The 25,182-nt window shown below is 40.4% G+C and overlaps 1 protein-coding gene across 7 annotated transcripts in view; it reads left to right on the forward strand.

Annotated features, from left to right (window-relative positions):
* Nucleotides 1–25,182, forward strand: part of LOC116660797 — a 188,107-nt gene that overhangs the window by 118,531 nt on the left and 44,394 nt on the right. For 5 of the 7 annotated variants that reach the window (XR_004316438.1, XM_032471078.1, XM_032471086.1 and 2 more), the window contains exon 5: nt 4,662–4,860. Coding sequence is in view for 6 of the 7 variants with exons in the window: in XM_032471078.1 (XP_032326969.1) it covers nt 4,662–4,860 (199 nt within the window). In the remaining variant the exon portion in view is untranslated. Of the gene's footprint in view, nt 1–4,661; nt 4,861–6,633; nt 8,459–10,933; nt 11,449–25,182 lie in introns of those variants that run through there. The other 2 variants (XM_032471071.1, XM_032471094.1) reach the window with 2 other exon arrangements.

Consider the following 25,182-nt stretch of genomic DNA (forward strand, 5'->3'; position numbering starts at 1 on the left):
ATGGCAGATATCTCAAAGCATTGTTTATGCTCAACATTACTTTGAAATCACAACAGACCTGCCACCAGATTTTGTTATTTAATGTGTTAGTAAATAAACACATGTATTAATATCTCATACACTTGATTTTTTATATTTGGATTTTTAATGTTTCAATATAATTGGTTTCCTTTGAGATTTCATGTATTTCATTATGTACCTTTACAGGCTATTTTAAGAAGGGCTTTATTGTTTTCATCAGCCAGCTCAGAGTTTATAGCATGAAAAATAAGAATGCATGTTCTAGACGCATTCTAGATAAAAGAGAATATAGAATGATTCCTCCTTCACTAAAGTGATCATCTTTATTTCTTGTGTATAGAATTAAATGACAAGCTTCTTTGATGTAAAGGGATGTTTTATATCATATTAATTATAGATGTGCAAAATTTGTGCTTTCTTTTTCTTCTCATGAAATTGGACCCTAAAACTGGGGTGAGAAAACTTCTTCCTCTCCGTACGCTCCCCTCCCTCCAACCACACACACATGAATACACACACACACACACACACACACACAATGGTGTGTATGTTTAATTCTCTAAAAATACCTCTTTAAAAACCATGAAGTTTGTTTTCAATTTTTGTATCAGGTGATATTTTCTGGACACCAAATTGTAGTCAAAAAGGGAGTAAGAAGAGCAGACTGCAGCAAGTTTTCAGCTGTTCATTGAAATGGTTCTACATCGGGAACATAAGAAACAAGCCTGAGCTCCATGGCGCTCTCGATCCGGGAAAGGAGCAGCTGTTCAGCACAGTCCGCTGGCAGGGCTATTCGTTCGAATAGAATGGACTGGAGAATTGGCTGTCAAGCCAGAGTGGCCTCCAAGTGCTTGGTATACTTTCCAAGGGAGCACAGGATGATCCATTAGAAAGTAGACAGTTGAAAAAAGGTGACTTCATTTTGTCTGTGTGTCAGAAGGTTGTGTTCACCTGAAGGACATGAGATGTCCTTGGGAAGTGAGAACGTTCCACAAAGCAGTGGGGTTGACAGCCCCCCTTCTTTTCCCTCTGCTTTTGGACACTGACACAGTTTTTGTGTCCCCAGTTAGGTGGCTTCATAGATGACATTTTCTGATTTACCTCTTTTTGTTGAACTAAACTCTGCTTCCCGATAGCTTGACTTACTGCTCTGGTTCTTCTCTGGAGCCATACAGGAACATTGTAAACCCCCTTCCACAAAATCAGCCCTTAGCTTATGAAGACAATCACTGTGAGTCTCCCCCTGATCAGGCAGTTCTTTTTTCCACGCCAAAATGACCAAATAGCTTTCAAGAAACAGAAAGGAAGCCTGATTTTCATCTTTCCGTCATAGATCCTTTGCCTTATCTCGCCAGAATGCTCTTGGGCTTCTAAGGAGCTCAACCCAAAGGGCATGCGTTCCTGGCATTCTTTTATGCATCAAAACATGGCAGTGAAATCCCTTGGCCCTTGCTCTTCCCCTGTGAAGATTCACTTAGGCTGGTAACCACCGGGTGCAGACCTAGAGGAGGCTTGTGACTCATACGATGCCTCGAGTGGGCTCTGTGGAAAGTACCTTTATCAGTTTCTCTCGAAGTGCAGTCTCTCCAACCTGCATCAGAGTCACAGGAAAGTCCGTGTTAAATGCAGATTCCTGGGCCAGCCCAGCGCTCCCAGATCAGAATTCCTAGGATGAGACCTGGACTCCTTACTCATTAACGACACTCCCTCCCTTAGAGATCCTAATACATACCCAAGCTTGGGAGCCTCAGGCTAAAGCAAAGCTGGGTTTAAGTGACAAGGAGGTTGAGTATTAATGCAATCCATTTTGGTGGATGGCAACTAAAGTCTGTCCATTTAAATAAGGAATATTTTTCTAAGTGGGATTGTAAATATTTATATAAGAGAAACAAAGGCATCTGCCAAGGGAGATGAGCAGCGATCACGCATGAAATCATGACAAAAAGACGGGCTGACCTAACAACGTAAGTGGGCATCTGCACCAGCAGATGCATCAGATGGAACATGGGATCCCACTGTTAGTTTGGACCCCTCTGGGTACTGGGTTGACAAGGGACAAAGGGATTTCTACCAAACTCAGTGTCTCCTGTGGAGTCTTCATTGAGGCTTTGTGAGTTGAATGTATCTCTTAAGGATTTCTGAAGTATGAAACAACCTTCCATCTCCACTCCCAACCTCCTTTACTAAAAGAAAAGATATTTTGATCTAAACTGAATAAACCCTAAAGTTCTTCAAGGCTCAGATAATACTTAGACACATTTAAAAAAAAAAAAACAGTCTACAAATCAAAAGTAATGAAAAGACATTCCATTTTCAGTTGTTTTTTAAAGAAAGTAAGAGAGATTCAAATCTTGTCACTCAGCAATAATTAAAATCCCCTTTCCCATTGTTCTTTCTCTCTCATACCTCTTAGCTGCCCGAAGGCTCTTTCTTTTCACCCTGATTCTCAATTCTCTCTCTGAAAGAGCCTTCGTACTCAGTGGGGCTGAAAGGTCAAGTGTAGGGGAAGGGAATCCACAAAGAAAAGCCTTTGAAGAAATTGTGTCCTGAATTCTTGGGAATTCTTCTCTGAGAGCCATTGTGTGACCCATCTGGGATGTTTTCATCTTTTCTAAAAAGGAGTCTTACTGTTTGTGAGGTCATTTCCATTACTGTGTTTTCTTTCTTTTCAGCCTATGGTCTTGCATGTGTTTGAAACAGAAGCCACCAGACAGGCCACCAAGAGGGTAGAAGTTCATGAACAGGGCAGTTTGTGTATTTGACTTGGACGATGTAAAATGGTTAATTTTCTGTGTCAACCTGACTAGGCTAGGGGATGCCCAGATAGCTGGTACGACATTTCTTATGGGTGTGTCTGTGAGTGTGTTTCCAAAAGAGATTAATATTCGAATCAGTACCGATACAAGTGGGCATCGTCCAACCTGCCGAGGGCCTGAATAGAGCAAAAAGGCAGAGGAAAAGCAGATCCGCTGTCTTTGCTTGAGCAGGGACATCCATCCTCTCTACCCTCACACGTCAGCACTCCTGGCTCTTGGGCCTTTGGACTCCAATCCAGACTTATACCAATGGCTCTTCCAATTCTCAGGCCTTTGGTTTTGACTAAATTACAACCCCCCCCAACCCCCGCCACAGGCTTTCTTGGTTCTCCTACTTGCAGATGGCAGGTTGTGGGACTTCTCCATCTCCATAATCACATGAGCTGGTTCCTCTAATAATCTCCTCATATGGATGGATGTATATACATCTCTCTCTCTCTTTCTCTCTATATATACTCTATTGGGTCTGTTTTTCTAGAGAACACTAACTAATACAAATGGTAAGCAAACATTTTATTCTCTTAATGCCCACTGTTTTAGTAAAACTCAGAGCACCCTTTTCTGGTGAACTGCCTGATTCTACCCAGCAGGTGAAAAGACCAGAGAACATAGCAAAGAGTCAATAGGGGTCAGCAAATGATCTCATTCCCAGATGAGATCAAAGAGCCTGGACTCTGAGCTCAAACCAAAATATTTACAAGCTATCTTGCTGAGAACTTCAGCATTTCGAAGAAAGACATTAGGGTGTAGGAGACAAGAAAAAAATCACTGGAGGATCTTGGTGAGACAGGAAGTGGGCAGGGCACAGCCATTCAAGGAATGCTACAGCAATTAACATCAAAATGGTGAAAGATTCAACCCCCTGTAGGCCTTGAGGGTCCAGATGGTGGGAGATCTGACTTCTAGTAGTAGACCTTGAGCTTATTATATGCTTATTGTAATATGTTAGCGTGATGAATAACATGCCCACAGGCACCATGGCAGTCCCAAGGCTAGCCACAAATGGTCAAAGAGTGGGAAAGGCCAACCTGGGAATCCCAGGACTAGTTAGACTGGTCCTTTCACTTATTAGCATATAAAGCCACCAAGCCCATAAAACCTGGCAACGTGGTGCCTCGCAACCACTGCCTCTCTCTCTCTCTCCCCCCGTTCAGAGACAAACCCACACTCTGTCTATGGAGTGTGTACCTACTTTTACTTTAATCTGAGCACCCAACCCCTACACTTTGTGGCCTTTCTCTTGCCTTTCAATGTATCTCTCTGAATAAATCTACATTTACTCAACAGTGGCTCGTTCTTGAATTCTTTCCTGCATGAAGCCAAGGACCCACACTTGGTGGGGCACGTCCCAGGGGCTCAGCCGAAGCCTGGGACATGGCCCTGCTCACACCCCATATCCGTTTTTCCTGCATCATTGAGGATAACCTGGGATAGGAACGGATGAGCTAAAATGTTGACTTAGATTTTTCCAGCCGTGATTTCTTAAGGAGCCGTTGAGCTCAGAGGCTGGACAAATTGCCAACAATGCAGGCCAAATCCCAGGATCCCAGTCTACTGAGAAGACGGTCTAATTCTGTCTCTGACTTACCATTCCCGGCAACAGTTGTGCAAAAATACAGATTATGTCTCAGTGCCCTAGAATTTCTTCACCATCATGACCCAGGATGAATTCTGTATTAAGAAATCCAGATTTATGAAAAGGCAAATCATTTATGAAATAATACACTTTTTTAAATCTTTCAATTTAGACAGTCACCACTAGGAATACTCATGAGTGCATTTGGAAAATATGACTCCAGGTCTAAAACTCTGATTTGCCCTCAGCTTTTCTGGAACGCATCTCCTGCATCCCAAGAAACACTGCAAGAGTCCACAGCTCCCAGCCACTTATGGCAGCTGAGGGGTCCATCTGGGAAATGACTCCGGAACTCCTTCAGACACACTCACCGTGGCAGGGTGACCTGGCAGTCCCTGATTCCCTGCCAGCTCATTTGCGGCCAGTATTTTTCACAGATGCTCCCTGGTGAGTAGCAATTTCCGGATATTTTTCAAATGATTCTCATTCTGCCAGCTGGGCACTGTTCCGGGAGTACAGCTTGGGGAACTCAGCCGGATGGACCAATCAAAGACGCTTGCCAGCCCTGATCTGGATTAGACTGGATCGTTTGAGCCTTGCCCTGAGATTGGCGCACCCCCTGTTTTCCTCCCCTGTTGATTTCCATCTTCCACCCTTCCACTTCCCTATGCCCCCCTGTGCCTGCTATGAACTCACTCTTCAGCCATCTCATCCCCTCCCAACTCTATCTCCCCAGGCTGGCACCATTAATGGGCAGGCAGTGGGACCAACTGAGAACAATAGTCTAAGAACAGGAAAATTTAAATTGAAATCTAGTCCTAGTTCTGCTGCTCACTAGCTGCATGGCCATGATCAAGTCACTTAACCTGTCTTGATTTTAGTTTCCTCTTTGTTAAAACGAGAGTCCATCACAAGTCTCACGTAAGGCCTTGACCAAGTCATTCAGATCATTCTATGAACTTGCACAAATGATGACAACCTACACACCATCCCCCCATTGCCAAGTGTGTTTTCAGAGATATTTCAGGACATAGGATTTCAGAAGAAAATCTGTGTTAGTCGCATGAGCCTAGTTCAGCGACAGACTGGGGCAGAACATTAAATTTGGAAGAAGATATGAAATCTATTATTAATGCTGCTTGGGGCAAAAAGAGACTGAAAGAAATGCTTGGAAGAAGATATGAAATCTATTATTAATGCTGCTTGGGGCAAAAAGAGACTGAAAGAAATGCAGCAGCTATAAAAATCAATGGTGAAATGGAATTTATCACCTTTGTGTCAGTCTGACCTCCCAGGGCTTTTCCTCCAGGGTCCCAGGGTCCTGAATAATGAATAATGAATCGAAACTTGCTCCTTGTGACCTTCAGGAAGTGCAAAGATGGAAGGATGATGAAAGAATAAAAGAAAGGAGAAAAATTCTGGAAGGTTTAACTTTATTATTTTACTCTGAATTAAAAGTAATGTTTTCTCTGATTACGAAATAAATACAGAAATTTAGAGACCACTGAAAAATATAAATCATAAAGTAAAATCACTTATAGAGATAAGCACTGCTCACATCTTGAATTTCCTTTCGCCTTTTCTCATCTGGACACTGTAACAACAGTTTCCTTCATTATTCTGAAGTGTCAATCTTATCCTCAACCATCCTGGCTCGTGGAAATCTCTGAATCCTAGAGAATCCAAAGCATTAGCACTAATTTTCATTTTCTTTCCCATATTTCATCCTAACCCAAAATGAAAAGTAATGCCAGCGGGTGATCGTGTGAATATGTGGCAGGACTGGGGATAAATTTAGAGGGTTCCTGATGCTTAGCATTTGTAAACAAGCCTTTGTCTGTGTCCCTGTTTCAGTCTGGAGTATAAGGCACTTCTAATACACACATTTTGCTTTTAAATTCTTCCATGGTTTCCCATTGCACTTTTGATAAAATTCACACTCTCCAGGAGGACCGAGACCATGATGGTCAGACCTCTGCCTCTGCCTCCTGTATTTGTTCATACCTCTCTCGCTACTCTCCCCTAGACTCTCTGCTCCAGCAAGACCAGTGCTTGGTCCAGGCTGTCCTGCTTCCTGAAGCACTCTTCCTCTGCCCATTGTTTGGCTAATTTCTAATTTATCCATCTGACTTGGTTAGATCCTTTTGCTATAACCCCCTGTATTCTTCCCATGTGAGCACTCACTGCATTTCAGCTATGATTTACTTTTTGCCTTTCCAGCTAGACTCTAAATACGTTGAGAGCAGTGACTAACTGCTCGCTCACCACTGTCTCCCCACCCCTAAGCATGGAGTTTTTGCAAAGTAAGTATTCAACAAACACTCTTGAATATACCAGTGAACAGCAGCCTTCATCCACATTAATCAAGAAAGCTCTTCAGGAGAACCTATACATATACCATTGTCTTTCAGAGTGGGAGATTTTATAGGTGGTCAGCCACTATGAAAAAAGAAGGAGAGAAATACAGTCGTGCCCTTTTTTGAAGCTTTGGAAAGCCGACATTGAGACCTTTATACAAGGTCGCTTTTGTAAGGGCTACTTTGACTGTTAAACTTCCACAGAGTAGGATAGGAACTAGGGAGATGACCAGCCCTAGCCCTGTGACCTGTGACCCCAGAGAGCACCAGTAACATTTGCATTCTACCCTCTGACTCCTCGGAGGGTTAGCAGAGGCAACCTCTAATATTCATACCACAAATCTCGATGATGCAGTCCCCTCACTAGCACTGAAACCTGAGGACAATAAGCCAAGCATGCAGGAAATTTCCATTATCACAGAAATAGAGAACTGGGACTCAACTGACAGTAGCAGGAAAACCAAATTTATACATATTTGGTACACTAGGCATTTTTCTATGAATGCAGCAGCCCATGCTGTCTTTACAATGGTAGTAAAAGAGCTTTCGTTCTTTGGGTGATTAGCACCTTACTTTCGGGGACAGGGTCAGAGGAAGACCCAAATAATGGAAGCCAGGATGAAGAAATCTGCCTTCATCCTACCTACAAATGCAGTGGCCCATTGCTCCAGCCAGACTAGCTCTCTCACCACCTTCCAAAAATGTTGAGGGGGAAGCGGGAAAGGACATGCTGTATCCTAACATCCTTAAGGGGTGGAGGGGGTATTTTAATCATTCTATCATATGTCTGATAGTTGCAGTTACTTATAACAAGCAACATAAATCATGAAACTAAAATATGGTTCTATTCGTTCTGTTTAAAGTGTAAAAATCCCCTCCTTTATCATTACAGAAAATAAAATTATGAATAAACACATCTTAAAGAGATACTTACCTCTCCCCATGGATCCATCGAAATTCCATGACCATTCTTTTCAACCTCTGCTTCCGTATTCTTATCCATGTCATGTTCATTCCCAATTCCAAGCCATTGCTCGTGCTAACCAGATACCTAATGTCTCTCTTGACTCCCTAGTGGATCTCAAAGTCCCTAGAAGGAAGAAACCATGACTTAAACTTTTTAGTGTTTTTATTATAGTACTAGCCACACAAAAGATGTTGAAAGATGTCATAATTATCGAAACCATCATGAGACTAACAGTGAACAAAATGTAAATCATAGTAGTAAAATCTATAATGTGTAAGTATGGCCAGTTAGGAAAGAATTTATTTAACAACACATAGACTAAAGATCGGCCAGAAGAACCCATGTTTTCCAGATTTTAATGTGAAACTACTTATGAACAATTTTCTTTAACTAGCTGATTTAAAACACAATTAACTATTTGTAGTATACAAAGATATCTGATAAACTTTTCATAGTTCAATGTTGCCTGAGTTCTCATTGCTTCCATTTTTTTAGTAACATTTCAAAAGATTTAAGATATTTACATGAAACAGATTAAAATTAACTGTATGAGCAGCTACCAAAAACCTACAGCTAACATCATCCTTAATGATGAGACTAAAAGATTTCTTACCAAGATCGGGTACAAGACAAGGATGTCCCGTCTCACCACTCCTTTTCAACATTGTCCTGTCAGTCCTAACTAATGGAATGAGACAAGAAAAGGTAATAAAAGGCGTAAAATTTGGAAAATAAGGAACAAAACTGTCTTTGTTCATAGATGACATGATCGTCTATACAGAAAATCTGAAATTGACAAAAACACCCTGGAACCAATCAGCAATTATAGCAAGATTGCAAGATACAAAGTTAATATACAAAAATCAATTGCTTTTTTGTATGCTAGCAATAAACAAGTGGAATTTGAATTTTAAAACACAATACCACTTACATCAGTACTTCTAAAACTAAAATACTTAGGTATAAAGATAACAAAATATGTATAAGATCCACATGAGGAAAACCACAAAACTCTAATGAAAGAAACCAAAAAGAACCAAATAAATTGAGAGATGTTACGTGTTCATAGATAGGAAGATTCAGTATATCAAGACGTCGATTCTTCCCAAATGGATCTATAGAGTCAATGCAGTTCTGATCAAAATCCCAGCAAGATATTCTGTGAATATCTGCAAACTGATTTTAAAGTTTATATGGAGAGACAGAAGACCCAGAATATTATAGGAGAGCAAAATCAGAGGATTGACACTGTCCAATTTCAACATTTCTATTACTTGTACTTGATTATACTATAAAACTACAGTAATCAAACAGAAAAAGAAACAGACAAATAGATCAATGGAATAGAATAGAGTCCAGAAATACACCCACATAAATACAGTCAATGGATCTTTGACAAAGGAGTAAAGACAATACAATGGAGAAAACGTTGTCCTTACAACAAAAGGGGCTGGAACAAGTGGATATCTACACGCAAAATAATGACTCTGGACAAAGATCTTCTACCCTTCACAAAAATTAACGCACAAGGGTTTATGGATCTAAATGTAGAATGCAAAACTATAAAACTCCCAGAAGATAACATAAGAGAAAACCTAGATGACCTTGGGTATGGCAATGACTTTTTAGATACAATGCCAAAAGTTACAATCTGTGAAAGAATAATTGATAGACTAGACTTATGAAGATTAAAAACTGCCAATGTGCAAAAGACACCATGAAGAGAATGAAAAGACAAGCAACAGACTGGAAGAAAATATTTGCAAAAGGATTATCTGATAAAGGGCTGCATTCAGAATATACAATGAACTCTGAAAACTTAACAATAAGAAAATAAACAACCCAGTTTTTCAAATGGGCAAAAGATCTCAGTCTCACCAAAGAAGATATACAGATGGCAAATAAGCTTATGAAAAGATGCTGTATATCATACGTCATTAGGGAATTGCAAATTAAAATAACAATGAGATATCGCTACATACCCATTAGAATTGCTGAAATCCAAAATAATGGCAACGCCAAATGCTGGTGAGGATGTGGAGCAACAGGAACTCTGATTCATTCTGGCGGGAATGCAAAATGATACAGTTACTTTAATAGACAATTTGACAGTTTCTTGCAAAACTAATCATACTCTTACCACAGAATCCAACAACTGTGCTTCTTGGTATTATCCAAAGGAGTTGAAAAGTTATGTTTACACAAAAACCTACACACTGATGTTTACAGCAGCTTTATTCGTCATTGCCAAAACTTGGAAATGACAATGATGCCCTTCAGAAGGTGATCAGATAAATAAACTGTGGTAAATCCAGACAATGAAATATTATTCAGTGCTAAAAAAGAAACAAGCTACAAGTCATGGAAAGACATGAAGGAATCTTAAATTCCTGTTACTAAGTGAAAGAAGCCAACCTTAAAAAGCTACATACTGTATAATTCAAATATATGACATTCTGCAAAACTATAGAAATTGTGAAAGGATCAGTGTTTGGCAGGAGTTCGAGGGGAGGGAGGGATAGATAGCAGAGCACAGAGAATTTTTAGGGCAGTGCAACTATCTGTATGAGATATGGTACTATAATGGTGAATATATGTCATTATTCATTTGTCCAAACCCATAGAATATACAACACCAAGAGTGAAACCTAATCAAAACTTTGCAGCGTGGGAGACAACGATGCAGCCTCATCTACTGTAATAAGCGAGCTAATCTGGTGCGGAGCATTGTGTATATACAGGAGGGAATCTATGGAAAATCTCTGTACTTTCTGCTTAATTTTCCTGTGAACCTAAAGCCACCCTGAAAAATAAAGTCTATCTCTTTAAGATCTGGAATGAAGGTTTATAAAAACATAAACTGTATATTGATCTTAAGACTTTTTTGCAAGTTCTCATACAGGAAAGGAAACTGGGTCCCTGCGGCCTAACGAGAATCTTATCTTTCCTTCCTGAAGGTGGCGTTTGTGTACTATGGTCAAAGAATGCTGCCTTTATTTGTTAAGGGGAAAAATGAAAAAAAAAACTTTACCAGACAGTAAAACAACTCATAAAAGTGTCATGAGTAATTCCAGCAGCTGGGCTGAAATGAAAGCCTCCTCACAGGACCTCTGCTTCTCTGTGACGGGGGCGAGCCTTTATGGATTACGATTATAGACTTACCTGTGAACACTAAGACCCGTAACTCAATTTACAGGTGCCTTAGAGCTGAAAGAGTATGTGCAGAGCCTACTCTCCGGGATTTGTCACAGGCACCAGGAACCTCACGAGCTGTGGAAGGCCACCGCTCTGGCTGAGACAGTCCAACAGGAAGGAGAGTTCTCAGTCCTGCACAGAACCTGTGACCAGTTTACTCCCAGCCAACGAACAGTTGCATTGTAGGAACTATTTGAACTGGAAGGGGAAAATCCCCTCATTAAAAGCTTCCCAATCTCAGCTTCTGCATAAGAATTCCTTCTAGAGCATGTTAAACACAGGGGTTTCTGGACTTCAGCTTCAGAGATCCCAATGTCAAGAGCATCAGTGGAGCCCAGGAGTCTCTATTTAAGAAGCTTTCTAGAATGAACAATTACTCAGCTATATAAATAAAACAAACTACTGACATAAGGAGCAACAGGGGTGAAATCTCAATATTCTGAGCAATATTCTGAGCAAAAGAAGTCAGACACACAGAGTAAACACTGTATCATTATGATAATATATATTGTATATATGATTATATATGAGTGTGTGTGTATATATATGTGTGCATTTATATATATATATATATATATATGAAGTTCTAGAATAAACACAACTAATCTGCAGTGATTGATAGAAATAAGACTGGTGGTTGCATAGGGCAGAGGGTTAAATGGTGAATTGGTTGCTGTGGGGCATGAGGGAACTTTCTGGTAAGATGATCATGTTCTATATTTTTATTGGAGTCGTAGTTACACAGGTGTATACATTTGTCAAAACTCATCTAGCTATACGCTTTAAATTGCATACACTTAATAGCATATAAATTGCACCTCAGTAAAGTTGATTTAATAAGATACCTCCTAAGTGATTCAAATGTACATCCAGATTTGGGTACCACTGGCCCTTTGCAAATGGAGAATGTTCAGTTCTTAAGCGAACTTGAGCCATGTGGAGTCCAGGCACCTTCACTATCAAGTTGTCTGCCTTCTGGATTTCCTACATGAGAAACTGAAGCTCTAAAAAGTGGAGAGACTTCTTCAAGACCACACAGTAAAATATCGTCATGTATCGTAAGATCCTGTCCTGACAGCTTCTTTTCATTTCTCTCAGTATCACGCTGTATTCAAAGGTCTAAGAAAGGAAGTGGCTAGTAGATGTTCCTTGCTCTAATTTAGCTTCATCCTTCATTGTCATCTGTAAGATGGAGCTACTTGGTTACCTGAACCCAAGAAATTGAATGTTTGAAAGACTCATTTCAGGTTTGCTCCTTGACTCATTGAACTAATAATCAATGAGTATTTGTTGAGAGCTTGCCAGCCACAGGTCTAGTACAAGAGATTCAGTAATGACTAAGAGGGACAAGATCCCCACCTCAAGAACTTATAGTATAGTCAACAATAAAGAAATGATGAGCAAGACAACAATAAAGAAATGATAAGCAAGACAGTGTGAACAGTGCTTAAAGAAAACAATGCAGCAATGTGAATGGACATAGAGATTATTATCATATTGAGAGATGTAAATCAGACACAGAAAGACAAATATCATATGATATCACTTAAATGTGGAATCTAAAAAAATTATACAAATTCTATTTACACACCAAAAACAGACTCACAGACATAGAAAACAAACTATGGTTACCAACGGGGAAAGGGCAGAGAGGGATAAATTAGAGGTTAGGGATTAACAGACATACATTACTATACATAAAGTAGATAAACAACAAGAACCTACTGTATAGCACAGGGAACTATATTCAGTTTCTTACAACATAAAATGGAAAAGAATCTGAAAAGAAAATATATGTGTGTGTGTCTATGTATAACTGAATTGCTTTGCTGTAAACCTAAAACTAATATTGTAAATTAACTATACTTCAATTAAAATTTTTTTTAAAAACCAAGGTGATGGATAATATAACTAAAAAGGAGGATCTCTGGCAGCCGAACATGTCACTGCTCTGAGATAGTGACACTGAGGAGCATGAGATGAGTGTAGGAATGGTGAGACTGGAGGCGGCTCTCTCCAAAGCATTGAGGCTGTCACGTGGAGGAGGAAACCTGTCTCACGTTGACTCAGAAGGTGAAGTGAAAACCAATATGACTAGAAGAGACGGAGTTTGTCCTGAGATAAATTTAGGGAAGAACTTTCTAACCTAGTAGAAAAAGAATTAATATTTAGTTGAGGGCATACTATGTCCTTGTTTCTTTATTTGTAATATTTTGTTTAATTCTTACTTAAAAAATCTCTGGGTGGCAGGTGGAACTATGCCCCTTGGATGGATAGGTTTCCTGCTCCCAGGAGGTGTGGACACTCAAGAGGAAATTGGAAATTCTGGAGAAGGGAATCCATCACTGAGTCCTAGACAATTCCTAAGGTCTCTTCTAGTTCTAAGCTAGCTGAGGTCTGAACCAAATAAACACGCCTGTGGCTCTTAAAGGTTTAGCTGCACTGAGTGGTATCTGCTGACCTACAAAACATAATGATCTTCCAAATAGCCATGCCCTGGCCCAGACCTGGGAGCACTGAAAATGCCCAATTTATGTTGGCTGAAATGAAATTAGCTCCCTGGCTAAGGTAGAGACAGGTGAATTGGGGCTCCTCAACCTTGTGGCCCTCAACCCCTGCAGGTGTTGCCCTAATTATGCCATAGAAACCATTGCAAAAAGCAAGAAACAGTATTCCAGATTCCAGTCCAGGTAATGGAAAGTCACTAAAACTTCTTGAACAATGATAGAGTGTTTCCAGTTTAACTAAGCTTTAACCATAATTTCTCAAGAAGGCCTTTTGCTGAATATCTTCCCCAGGAATGCAACAGAATGGCACTTCTAATGCCTCCTTCAATGAGAAACAAAAATATGGCCAAGAACTACCCTCAAGAATGGATTAGCAGGAGCAGAAAGGGCAGTGAGGTACCTGTGATCTAGAAATTCTGCCTGGCTCACTTCCCTTCCTTAAGAGAAAATCTGCCTGATGTACTGCAAGAAAATAAAGGCATATATGAGAAAGCAACCTTGATTGGAAGGCTCTTAAACACATGCCTTTCCAGAGAGACCGGTAAGTCTCTTCCACTAAAAGATCCATGCGGAAAAGGGAAAACATGGATATCTTGGGTTATCTGAGCATGACCTTGAAGACTGGTACAAGGAATAAATGAGGTGAGCGCAGGATTCCTTTGATCCTGAGTCATGGCTTTGTCAAAATTACCCATTTACTGACCCGCTTGGCTTTGTATGGAAGACAAAGTTCAAGCTACAGTACAGGCAACAAGAAGATTGGAGTAGGCTGTGCAAAATACGAAATTCCCACAGACATTCCCATCACCTCTGGATGTCTGCTCATCACACTGCAACTGTGTCCTCTGTCGCTCGTCTACCCTACATGATGGTTCTATGAGCCCATAAACCGCTCGGGCCCTGTCTCCCTGTCTGGAGGTGTGCTCCCAGCACAGTGCCCAGCACAGACACATAGAGGGCACTTGACAAGCTCTGATGAATGCATGAAGTTTCATAGTCTTTCTTTCCAGTGCCTGATCTCAGCTAATGCTCCCTGAACACCTCTGTGAGCCAGGCCCTGTGCAGAACATTTTAGAGATATTTCCCCATTTAATCCTTAAACTGACCCTGTGAAATAGGTATTACCATCGTCATTATTGTTTTAACAATCACTATTTTCATAAGGAGAAACAGACCTAGCCTGGAAACCACTATGCCATGTTGCAGATTGGTTTTAACCAACCACAACAATTGGTTGTGGGTGCAGGGGCAGGCAGCGTGCAGAAAATGCAGATTGCTTTGTCCCAAATCAGAGTCAATGTCCCAGCTTACACGACAGCCAGTTTCTTAGCAATCTTAGAGTTGATTTTTAATACAGAGGGGAAAAAAAAAGCTAACAAACAGGAATGGCTGTTCTGTCTCTCATCTTCCCTTGATCTCCTCTCCTGCTTTCCAGTGCTGACAAGGGGTGTTTAGACTAGAGCCTCCAATTTTACGTCAATTCATAACTTGTAATGACCAGTGTTTTGAGGGTGTTTACAGTGGCTGCCTAAGGCTTTGAGAGCCTACAGCAAGAGATGTTTCACTTCTAACTTGATAAGGCGTGAAGGCTTTTAGGACTGTGCATGTGTATCCTACATCTCAATTTATTTTGAAAAAATAAGTGACCACTTACTGAGAGTTCATCGTGCACTGTGCTCAGCCCCTTGAATATATTATCTCATTTAATTCTCAGGACAACAAATGCTCCTACTGATTTAAATTGTTTTCCTTTAGCGTCAATGTAACGTATCGGTTTGTGGGTAGGTGAGCAGGAATTGATGACAGCCAAGGGCTGTGTATTCATCTATAGAAAGGAGGAAAAAATACAAAAGCTTTGGCAGATTTTTTTTTTTTACAAAACAAGGCGAAAAGAATTGTCTCCTTGAAAACCTGCCACGTCTATCTTGGTCAACCCCAAAAGAACCAAGACAGACACGACTTCAGAGTCCTGTGTAGCCGTGTTTGTGAACTCCACCTGGCCCTCTAAGCTAGCAAATCCTTCATCTCACACAGTTCATAAGGCAAAAGAGGGGGAGGATATAGCTCAGTGGTAGAGCATGTGCCTCGCATGCATGAGATCCTGGGTTCAATCCCCAATACCTCCCTCAAAAAGTATAAATGAATAAATAAACCTAATTTACCTCCCCCTATTAAAAAACCTAATAAAATAAAATAAGCCAAAAGGGCCAGGGGTCATCTATTTTATGGCAGGGGAAAAAAACAGATCTGGGTTTGAGTATCATCTTAAAAAACTAGAATCACTGGTCTTCGCTTCTCCATCAGACAGGGCCATCACTAACCTGAAGACCACCTTGGCTTGAAATAGAAATTGGCGCCCCCTAGAGGCAAACCTGGTGACTTCGGTGTAGTCCTAGGTGAGGTGATGGCCCCTTTGAGCCCTATCCTCCCAGAGTCTGCAGCTCTGTGCCAGGCCCCATGGCTTACTGAGAAGGGCACTCACTCCCTCAGCAGGTGCCCCAGAACAGCATGCATAACTATGCGGCAGAGCCACCATCAGCAACAACACAGATGTCCCCAAGTGACAGTCCATGGACCCCAGCCCATTCACAGATGTGTTTTAGTGTCCTAATCATGTTTGAAAGAATTTGAATTGCTTGCCAACAGTAAAAATTAGAAAATTTCACATAAAATCGAGATTTCAAGCTTTTCTTGAAAAATTAGAAGTTCTGGGAACACTGGGTCTGCATTCCTGCACAGCAAATGGATTGGAGTTAGATACGCTGCCTACTTCAGGTATTTACTTATTTTGTCTTCTTTTTAATTTGAATAACACTGTATCTTGGGTTGCATTCCACATTAGCACATAAAGAGCTACCAACTTCTTATTTTAAATTTTTATTCATATTTAAGTTTTGGAATAGATAATACTTGTATCAGATAAAAAAATTCCAAAGATATCAAAAACTTTAAACATTCTGTCCCCTCGCCATGCAGAGCTGCTCCCCAGAGGGAACCACTGTTACACGTTCTGGTGTGTCCCTCCAGAGACAGCACATGCACACACAAACAAATGCATATGCTGTCTCTTTAAGACACCATCAATTGCAAGATACACCATTACCTTGTGTTCACTAAGTAAGAAAAAAAAAAAAATCCTGCTAACATCATGACACCATGATGGTCCTGCTCAATCCATAAATTGGTTGTCACTCCTTATTGCTTTGAAATTTGTTTCATGTGGTCCAAAGCACTGGAAATTTTCCCCTGCCTTCTGTTGTGTTGTTTGAAGTATGCCAGGCAATCCTTTTAATGTAGCTGGGTTAAAAAAAAAAAAAAAAGTAACATGACTTTGTTTATGTACCAATATAGATAACTGATTGCAGCTAATCCCTCAATTTGTTTTGGAGTTAAAAAAATGAGGTGGGAATCTAACTTTATTTTTCTCCAGCTTCTGTGAGTTCACTACAGGTCCCACCACTTCCTATTGTCTTACCTTGGATAGATTTACTCAAATGGCTTGTTTGACCCCTGTAAACATTTGAGTTCTCAACACCTAGACTGTTGGACAAACAGCTGGACAGGGCAATGAGCAGTTTCAATGGCAGTCCATTTGCTGTGAGGGGTGGGGCAGTTTCAGCAGAGGTAGCAGAGCCCGTGAGTAAGATCCATGTGGCTGTGCACACAGGTTCAACTGGGAAGAGCCCTTGAGGAGTCCGCCCCGTAGCTAGAGCTGCTTGGAGTTGCCTGACCTCGGGGCTTCTGATCCTTGGCTTGATTTGCCTCCCACCTCCTTGCAGGTGATGTGTTAGGTCACTGGTAGGGGATGTAAGGAAAGCAGGTAAGATTTATATCAATACCAGACAGCATAATGAAAAGCAAAGTTGAAATCAAAGTCTGGGCACAGGTTTCTCTGTTTACAGAAAACATGCAAGAGCTTTGGCGTAAACTGACGTGGTTGTTTTAAGACAGGTGTATCTATGACCTCAAACTATATTTTGCAGTTAGAAGATGTTTCTCAGACAAATTTTTAAGGCATGAGTTCTAGTCCTTACTCTGCTAGGACTGGGCATCTTTGAATAAACCACTCTCCGGACCTCAGTTTATTAGTCTAGTCTACAGAGTGGTGGGTTTAGGCCATAATCTGGATCTAGGTTCTTGAACTTCTTGCACAATGCGTGCATTTGAAATACACTTAATTTTGCATAAAACTGCAGAGCATTCACAGACTCCATGATATCCATTCATTGATTTGCTTTTTGTTTGTTTGATTATTTTTTTTGAAATACAGATGTACTGTATTATGTTAGTTTCAGGTGTACTGCCATCCAATGATTTCTGTACGTCACTGTCCAATGCTTGTCTTTCCACATATTCTGTTTCCCTGGTTTTCTCTTGAGTCATTTTCACGAAGACAGTATTTGATGGTGCTCCACAGCTATATATTAAAGATATTTCCCAACTCTTATTCCTTGAAAGAATATTGAGAAAACAGCGCTAGGATCTGAGACAGAGATAGAGATCTTTCACTCCCAGAGTAAATATGCCAAGTAATCACCATCCCAACACCTTTGCAGCTACGGCCGGGGCCTCAGCTTTGTTTCTGCCCTAAATTTAGAATTAGACCCAGGTGATCACTCACAGCCCATTCTGGGGAGGGTGGCCACGGTGACAGCAGCTCCACCACGTCCGGAGGCAGCAGCAGTGACTGTTTCTGAGGCAGTGCCCGGGTCTACGTTGGAGATGCTGACTGTGTGGTCTGCAGCATCTGGACCTAGTGCCAGCGACAGTGGTGTCTTCATGGGACAGGCTCACTGTGGCATTTTGAGCTGATTCCTGGGCCTGACCCAAGATTCTGTGAGCTACCAGTATCCTTTAGTAAGTTCCTTTCTCCTTAAATTAGCCAGAGTTGATTTCTTTTTCTTGCAACTAAAATGCCATGACACCAACTTTAACCGTCTTGAATGAGAACAGTGACTTAGAAATTCTTTTCCAACAAGAGACTTCTTGGAGAGTCAGCTGTCTTGGGGGAGAGGGTAACAGAATGATGAAATTGCATAACCTAACACAACTGTGATACCCTACTTCCCTTTGTAAACGTGGAATAGTAACAGCAACAAGAGCGAATGTAAATCACTAGAAACCTCTTGGGTTATTCCTACACTGTTCCATCAATTACTTTCAAATAATGCATTTATTTAAACTTCATTAGTCATATGGAATTTGTCAATAAAACATACATACATTTTTGAGTGCCTACTATGTGTCAGAAACTCTGCCTGATGCTGGGGCAGATTCATAGAAGAAAAAGATAGGTTTTCCCTTTGAAATAAGGGAAATAATCTCAAGATAATGTTATCAATGCTACAGCAAGCCTATTTGGGAAGAAAAGGTTTAATATCATCTGGATTGAGCTCTTTTCAATAGACTGAGTTGTGATCATGTTGTCTTTGAGAGTGTGTGAGGTTTCCAAGGCAATAAATAGTGGAAAATTTAGACCTACCTTGGTGATTCTGAAAAGTCACTGTGACATCTACACCAAGCTTTCTTAGTATTCTCTAAATTTTCTATTCCAAAGGGGCTAAAGGATTTTGTTTAGGTTCTAGCAAATCTAAATTCAGTTGGATTTGATTATTGTCCCCCTAATTTGGCATGACTCCCACCAAGTTAAAATTTTTCATCCTGCTTTTTGCTTTGTGTATCATTGCCTGCAAAATGATCCCAGAGTGAGAACTTGGCTGGAGAACAGGTGTTCCTTCAGGTCTGATGAGAACAGTGGGACAGAATCGATAGACGCTACTGATGGGACAGAAGCTCTCCTGTAACAGGAGCCTGACTTCAGATTTGCCATTTGCCAGGTTTAGGAATTGAGGGAGACTGTGTGTGGCGGGGTGGGGGGAGGGTGGGGACGGTTCACCAAGTGGTTCTGTCGCCAGGGCCGCATTAACTAGGAGGCAGGCATTCGCAGTGACAAGGTGCAATGTTTATGGTCTTGTTTCTGCTTCTCCTGGTGGATCAAGTAGAACACTTCTCTGGCATCCATCCTCACCTACGTTTCCCACACCAAATACTGCTTCAGTTTTAAAAAACCATTTTACATTCACATGGAAAAAATACCCACAAGAAAATAAAGGAAACTCTTGTGAACAAAACCTGAAATAAAGGATTCTGCTGCTGAGAGTTAAAAAAGAAAATACAACTGTTTGGGAAGTTCAATTTAAAAACAGTGTTTGGAACAGAGAGTACATTTTTTTCACAGTGTCCTCCTTATAAATGATGATTGGGTTCCCAGATGAGCCCAGAAAGGATTACTTAGCTCACAATGTCCCTGTAAAATTAATCATGTTGTCTTAGCCTTGGATAATATTTTCAGATCACTTGCTTTTTTTCCTTTTTTTTCTTTTTTAACTATATACCTTTGTTTCCTACCATGCAAGCTCACTGAAGGGAACTTTAAAGGAAAGAGTAGAAACTATGCTCTATACCAGAAACTGACACATTGTAACTGACTATACTTCAATAAAACAAACAAATAAATAAAATATATAAAAGTATAAAGAATAAAGAAAAAATACAAAAACCCCTGAAGTCTACCATCCAGAGCTAACCACTGGAATACATTTTATTCCAGTCATTTAAAAATTTTTAATAAATTTTTTTAGATGTAATTGACAAACAATAAGCTGAAACACTTAAAATGTATAATTTGGTAAATTTAACACATGTGTATACCTGTGAAACCATCACCAAACTCAGTATAAAAAACATATCCATCAGCTATGCCCCCGAAAAAAAGTCCTCATACACCTTTGTAGTCCTTTCCTCTGCCCCCGACTCTGCAGCAAACACCAATCTGCTTTCTGCCACTATAGATTAGATTGTATTTTCTATAATTTTATGTAAATGGGTTCAGATAGTATGTATTCCTTTTTGTCTGGCTTTTTCAATCAGTGTAATTATTTTAAGATTCATACACATTAGCCTGTGCTAAGAGTAGCCTGTATTAACTGTTTTCATTGCTGAATAGTATTCTGTTCGGTGCTTATACAACAGTTTGTTTCCCTAGTCATCTACTGATGAATTTTGGGGTTTGTGACGTCTTTTTCCAACACCAATAACCAGTTCCCAGTTCTCCGGTATCAGCCTTGTGCCCAGTAATTCAATTCAGCTCTGACACTCAGCTGTTGCACAGACCCCAGAAGTTGCACAGACCCCACAGGTTGTGGGCTCAATCCCACAAGACTGTCCCCATTTCAGGCACCAGCTCCAAGCTGGGTCTCAAGGCAGCCACACTTCTGCCTGGCTGACTACAAATTCAGAGCTTACCACAACCCCTTCTTCAGTCTCCATAATTTACTAGAATGATTCACAGAACACAGGAAAGCAGTTTACTTATGATAACGAGCTTATTATCAGAGATACAAAACAGAAGGTCAGAGAGATGCATAGGGCATGGAATGGCAGGGAGAGGGGGTGGAGCTCCCACCCCCACCCCAGGAGAGCCACCCTCCCAGCATATCCATGTGTTCACCAACCAGGGAGCTCTCCAAGCCCCATTGTTTAGGGGGTTTTATGGAGGTTTTGTTATGTATTATGATTAAATCATTGGCCATTGGCAATTGAACTGAATCCCCAGCCCTTCCCTGCCCAGGAGGGAGATCCAGAGATGGGGCTGAAAGTTCTAACACCCTAATCATGTGTTTGGACTTTCCGATGACCAGCTCTCTTCCAGAAGCCAGCTAGGGGCTCCATCACGGGATATGTCATTAGCATAAACTCAAGCATAGTCTAAAGATATTTGTGGTATCAATAAAAATAAATAAATAAATAAATAATTAAAAGATACTTGTGATAAATTTTAAAAGACACTCCTATCACTAAGAAAATTCCAAGGATTTTAGGAGCCTTTGCCAGGAACCAGGGACAAAGGCCAAGTACATTTTTTTTTTTAAATTATACCATGGGGTTGTTTCCTATTTGGGGCTGTTATAAATAAAATCATTAAAATTCTTTACAAATCTTTGTGCAGACATATGCTTTTATTTCTCTTGGGAATATACCTAGGAGTGGAATGGCTGCATCATACAGGGCCTGTATGTTTAACTTAAAAAATTCCAGATTTGTTTTCCAAAGTGGTTGTAGCATTTTACCTTTCCACCAGCAGGTATGAGAGTTTCAGTTGCTCTAAATTCTCACCAAATCTTGCTACAGTTGGTGTTTTAAATTTTAGATAGCTGAATAGATATGCAGTGCTATCTCAATGTGGTTTTAGTTTGCATTCATGATAAAGAGCATCTTTTTAGGTGCTTATTTGGCATTTGTGTCTTCGGTGAAATGTCTGTTGAAAGGTTTTGCCCATTTTTTAACTGGGTTGTTTATTTCCTTATGATTGAGTTTTAAGGGTTTTTTATATATGCCGGATGCAAGTCCATTATCAGATACGTGATCTGAAAATATTTTCTCCCAGGCTGTGGCTCATCTTTTCATTCTTTTATTTCAAAGACCAGAAGTTCTTAGTTTTGAAAAAGTTCAATTTATTAATATGAATCATGCGGTCTATCGTATCTGTGAAGTCTGCTTAACACAAAGTCCAAAGATTTTCTCCAGTGTTTTCTTCTAGAAGTGTTCTAGTTTTCATTTCACATGTAGGCACATGATCTATTTTGTGTTAATTTTTGCATAAGATGTAAACTGCAGATCTAAGGTGAGGTTTTTGTTGCTGTGGTTTGTTTGTTTGTTTTTTTGTCTGTCTATGAGTGTCTAAATATCTCAGCACCATTTGTTGAAGAGGCTTTCCTTTTGCCCCTAAACTGTCTTTGCCATTCTGTTCAAAATCAGTTCACTATTTCTGTAGTTTGTTCCATTGAAATGTGTGTCTATCTTTACCACGTTGTCTTAGTAACTGTAGCTTTATAAGTCATGATATCAGTAACGATAGATCTCCACATTTGTTCCTCTTCCTGAAAGTTGTTTTGGCTATTCTGGGTTCCTTGCATTTCTGTATGAATTTTAGGATATGTTTGTCAGTTTCTATAAAGATGTCAGCTTGGTTTTCGATAGGCATTGTGTTGAATCTGTAGGTGAATTTGGGGAATACTGTCGTTTTAACAATATTGTCTTCCAATCTATAACACAGGATATATTTTCACTTATTTAGATCTTCATTAATTCTTTCAAAAACGTTTTGTAGTGTTCAGTGTACAAATCCTGCATTTTTGTTGTTAAAATTATTCCTAAGTATTTCTATGCTATTGTATTGAAAAATATATACAAATACAATTGATATTGAATCTTGATCTTATATCTTGAAACTTCACTGAAATTGTTCATTAGTTCTAAAAAAAATTTTTTATGGATTCCTGAAAATTTTCTATATATAAGATCATGTCATCTGAGAATAAGGGTTATTTTACTTCTTCCTTCCAATCTGAATACCTTTTATTTCATTTTCTTGCCTGACTGCCCTGGCTAGATCCTCCACTACAATGTTGAACAAAAATGCCAAGAGCAGATATCCTTGTCTTATTTCTGACTTCAGGGAAAAGTACTCAGTCTTTCACCATTAAGTGTGATATTATTTGTGGGTTTTTCATAGAGGTCCTTTGTCAGGTTAAAGAAGTTCCCTTCTTTCCTGTTTTGTTGAAGTTTTTTTAATCATGGAAAGATATTAGAAGATTGATTAACTTTTGAAGATTAAACCAGCAAAATATTTTGTAGATGTGGACAAGCTGATTTTAAAACTTACATAGAAGGGCAAAGTAAATGAGACTAGAAGAAGAGACAATGAATGAGAGACACTAGTCTATGAGCTTTCCAGAATCTCCCCAATCTTCCTAACTCTGTGAAACAAGCAGTATTGTCTTCATTTCATAGATGTGGATATGGGGCCATAAGAAGTAACATAATTTGACACTGAAAGTAAGTGGTAAAAATACTTAAAAGAGTCTGACACATAAGAAGTCCCTAATACGTGTTCATTCACACAAGAACATAACACCCCTCTCCCCAGAAGTAGAGATGGGGTCTCCTTAGCTTCTCAAGAAGTGAGGACAACTTTTTTTGTCAGAGAGAAAAGATATTTTGAAGGACAGTATTAATACCATGATACTAATAGGTATCAAACTCTTAATTATCTGATTCTTTCTTTTATTTTACCTAAAATTCAGAGGAGGTCTAATGGCAATCTCCCTCAATACGCAGTAAGTTTTCTTACAGCAAACCATCTACCAGCTTCTACCACGTGGCTACCTAAAGCCTCCTGCACTGACTTTTCTAAAGCATTGTCTTTTTCACGTGGCAGCCCCTCACTGGTATCTTGTACCTCCAGGGGAAATGGTATAGAATTGAAATAAGAGCTTTATTATTGTAGTGAAATCCGGCCGATACATGTCCTCTTTGCATTCCCTAGAGTTGTCCCCTACTTATGAAAAAAGAGAGAGAGCTATTGTCTTTCAGAGTCAAAGGCTCCCTTCTGTGCTCTGCCCTGCATGTTCTTTGTCCTCTGGCTCAGTGGTGGACTGTGGCTCCGGCATCATCGGGAGAACCAGAGGAAGACTACGAGGCTGGAGGAGGCAGGAGGAAATTGTTCCTTCCTGTTTTCTTCTTGCTCGGCTTCTACAGGCTTTATGGTCCTGTCAGCAGCATCCGAGCAACACTTCCTTGCTCCAGCAGCACCAGCAGAGCAGTCCTCTCCTCGAAGTTTCTATGTTCCGGTAGCCCCAAGCTTCTCCTGTGCTCCACAATTCTAAGGATGGTAGCTGCTTCCTGCAATTGCTGCTCTGAGCCGCCTCGGTGTTGTCTTTTTGCCTTTTCAATTCTTCAAGCCCAGTTAACAATTATTTATTAAATCATCTCCCTTTAACAAATTGGTGTAGTCTCCTAACTGGACTTTGAGTGATAAGGAGGGGACAGGAGGAAACAGCACCAGGAGGTTATTTATTAAAGATGCTTCAACAGCAAATTTCCATGTCCTGTAGATGGGGGCCACTGAGTGGGATGGAGAGCTCAGGTCCCTAAGTTACAGAGGGGACTTGCGAGAATCTGAGCTTGAGGCCCAGGGGAAACTGGGAAGACTCCCCACCTCTGGCTCTTGGCTAGCCTTTAAACCTCCAATGTCCATTTTAATTCATCCTGGTACAGTCCTGCCAGCAATGAAGGATGCATGAAAATGGTGACCCCTGGGTCACATTTCCCAGACACCTTACAGTCACTGGCCCCAGAACCTTCAGCTGCAGAGAGAGTAGGTAGCCACCAATCCTCGCTCCAAAAGAACTGGCATGAGCTTCCTTGCCTTGAAGAAGAAACCCTCAGGAGGAGGTACAAGGAGTGCCCTACACTCAAGGGAGAACAAGGCAATTAACTTGAACCTGGGTCAGGACAGAGCAGATGTGCCCCCTCTCAGGAGAACCAGGGTCCAGAACTTACAGTTCATTCAACCTCTGGAAGTTGATGGGGTCAGTAAGAGCATGGGTCCTGGTGCCAGACGGTCCAGACTCAGCTCCACCACTGCCTCTTACTAATTGTGGGATTTGGGGCAATTTTCTCAACCTTTCAATGCCTCAGTTTCTTCATCTGTATAATGGGGATAATAAGAGTACTTAGCTTATGGCGTTTTATAAGGATTTAATGAGTTTCTTTATCTGAAGTGTTTAAGAATAGTGCCTAGCACATGAAAAGCAATATGAAATTAGCAGCTATTATTATGATCTGTGTATCATAAGCTAAGCAGGAGAGAGATGATATGTATGGAGGAATTGTTTTGTGT

Source organism: Camelus ferus, chromosome 3, assembly GCF_009834535.1.
Source record: "Camelus ferus isolate YT-003-E chromosome 3, BCGSAC_Cfer_1.0, whole genome shotgun sequence".
NCBI classification, from domain to species: Eukaryota; Metazoa; Chordata; class Mammalia; order Artiodactyla; family Camelidae; genus Camelus; species Camelus ferus.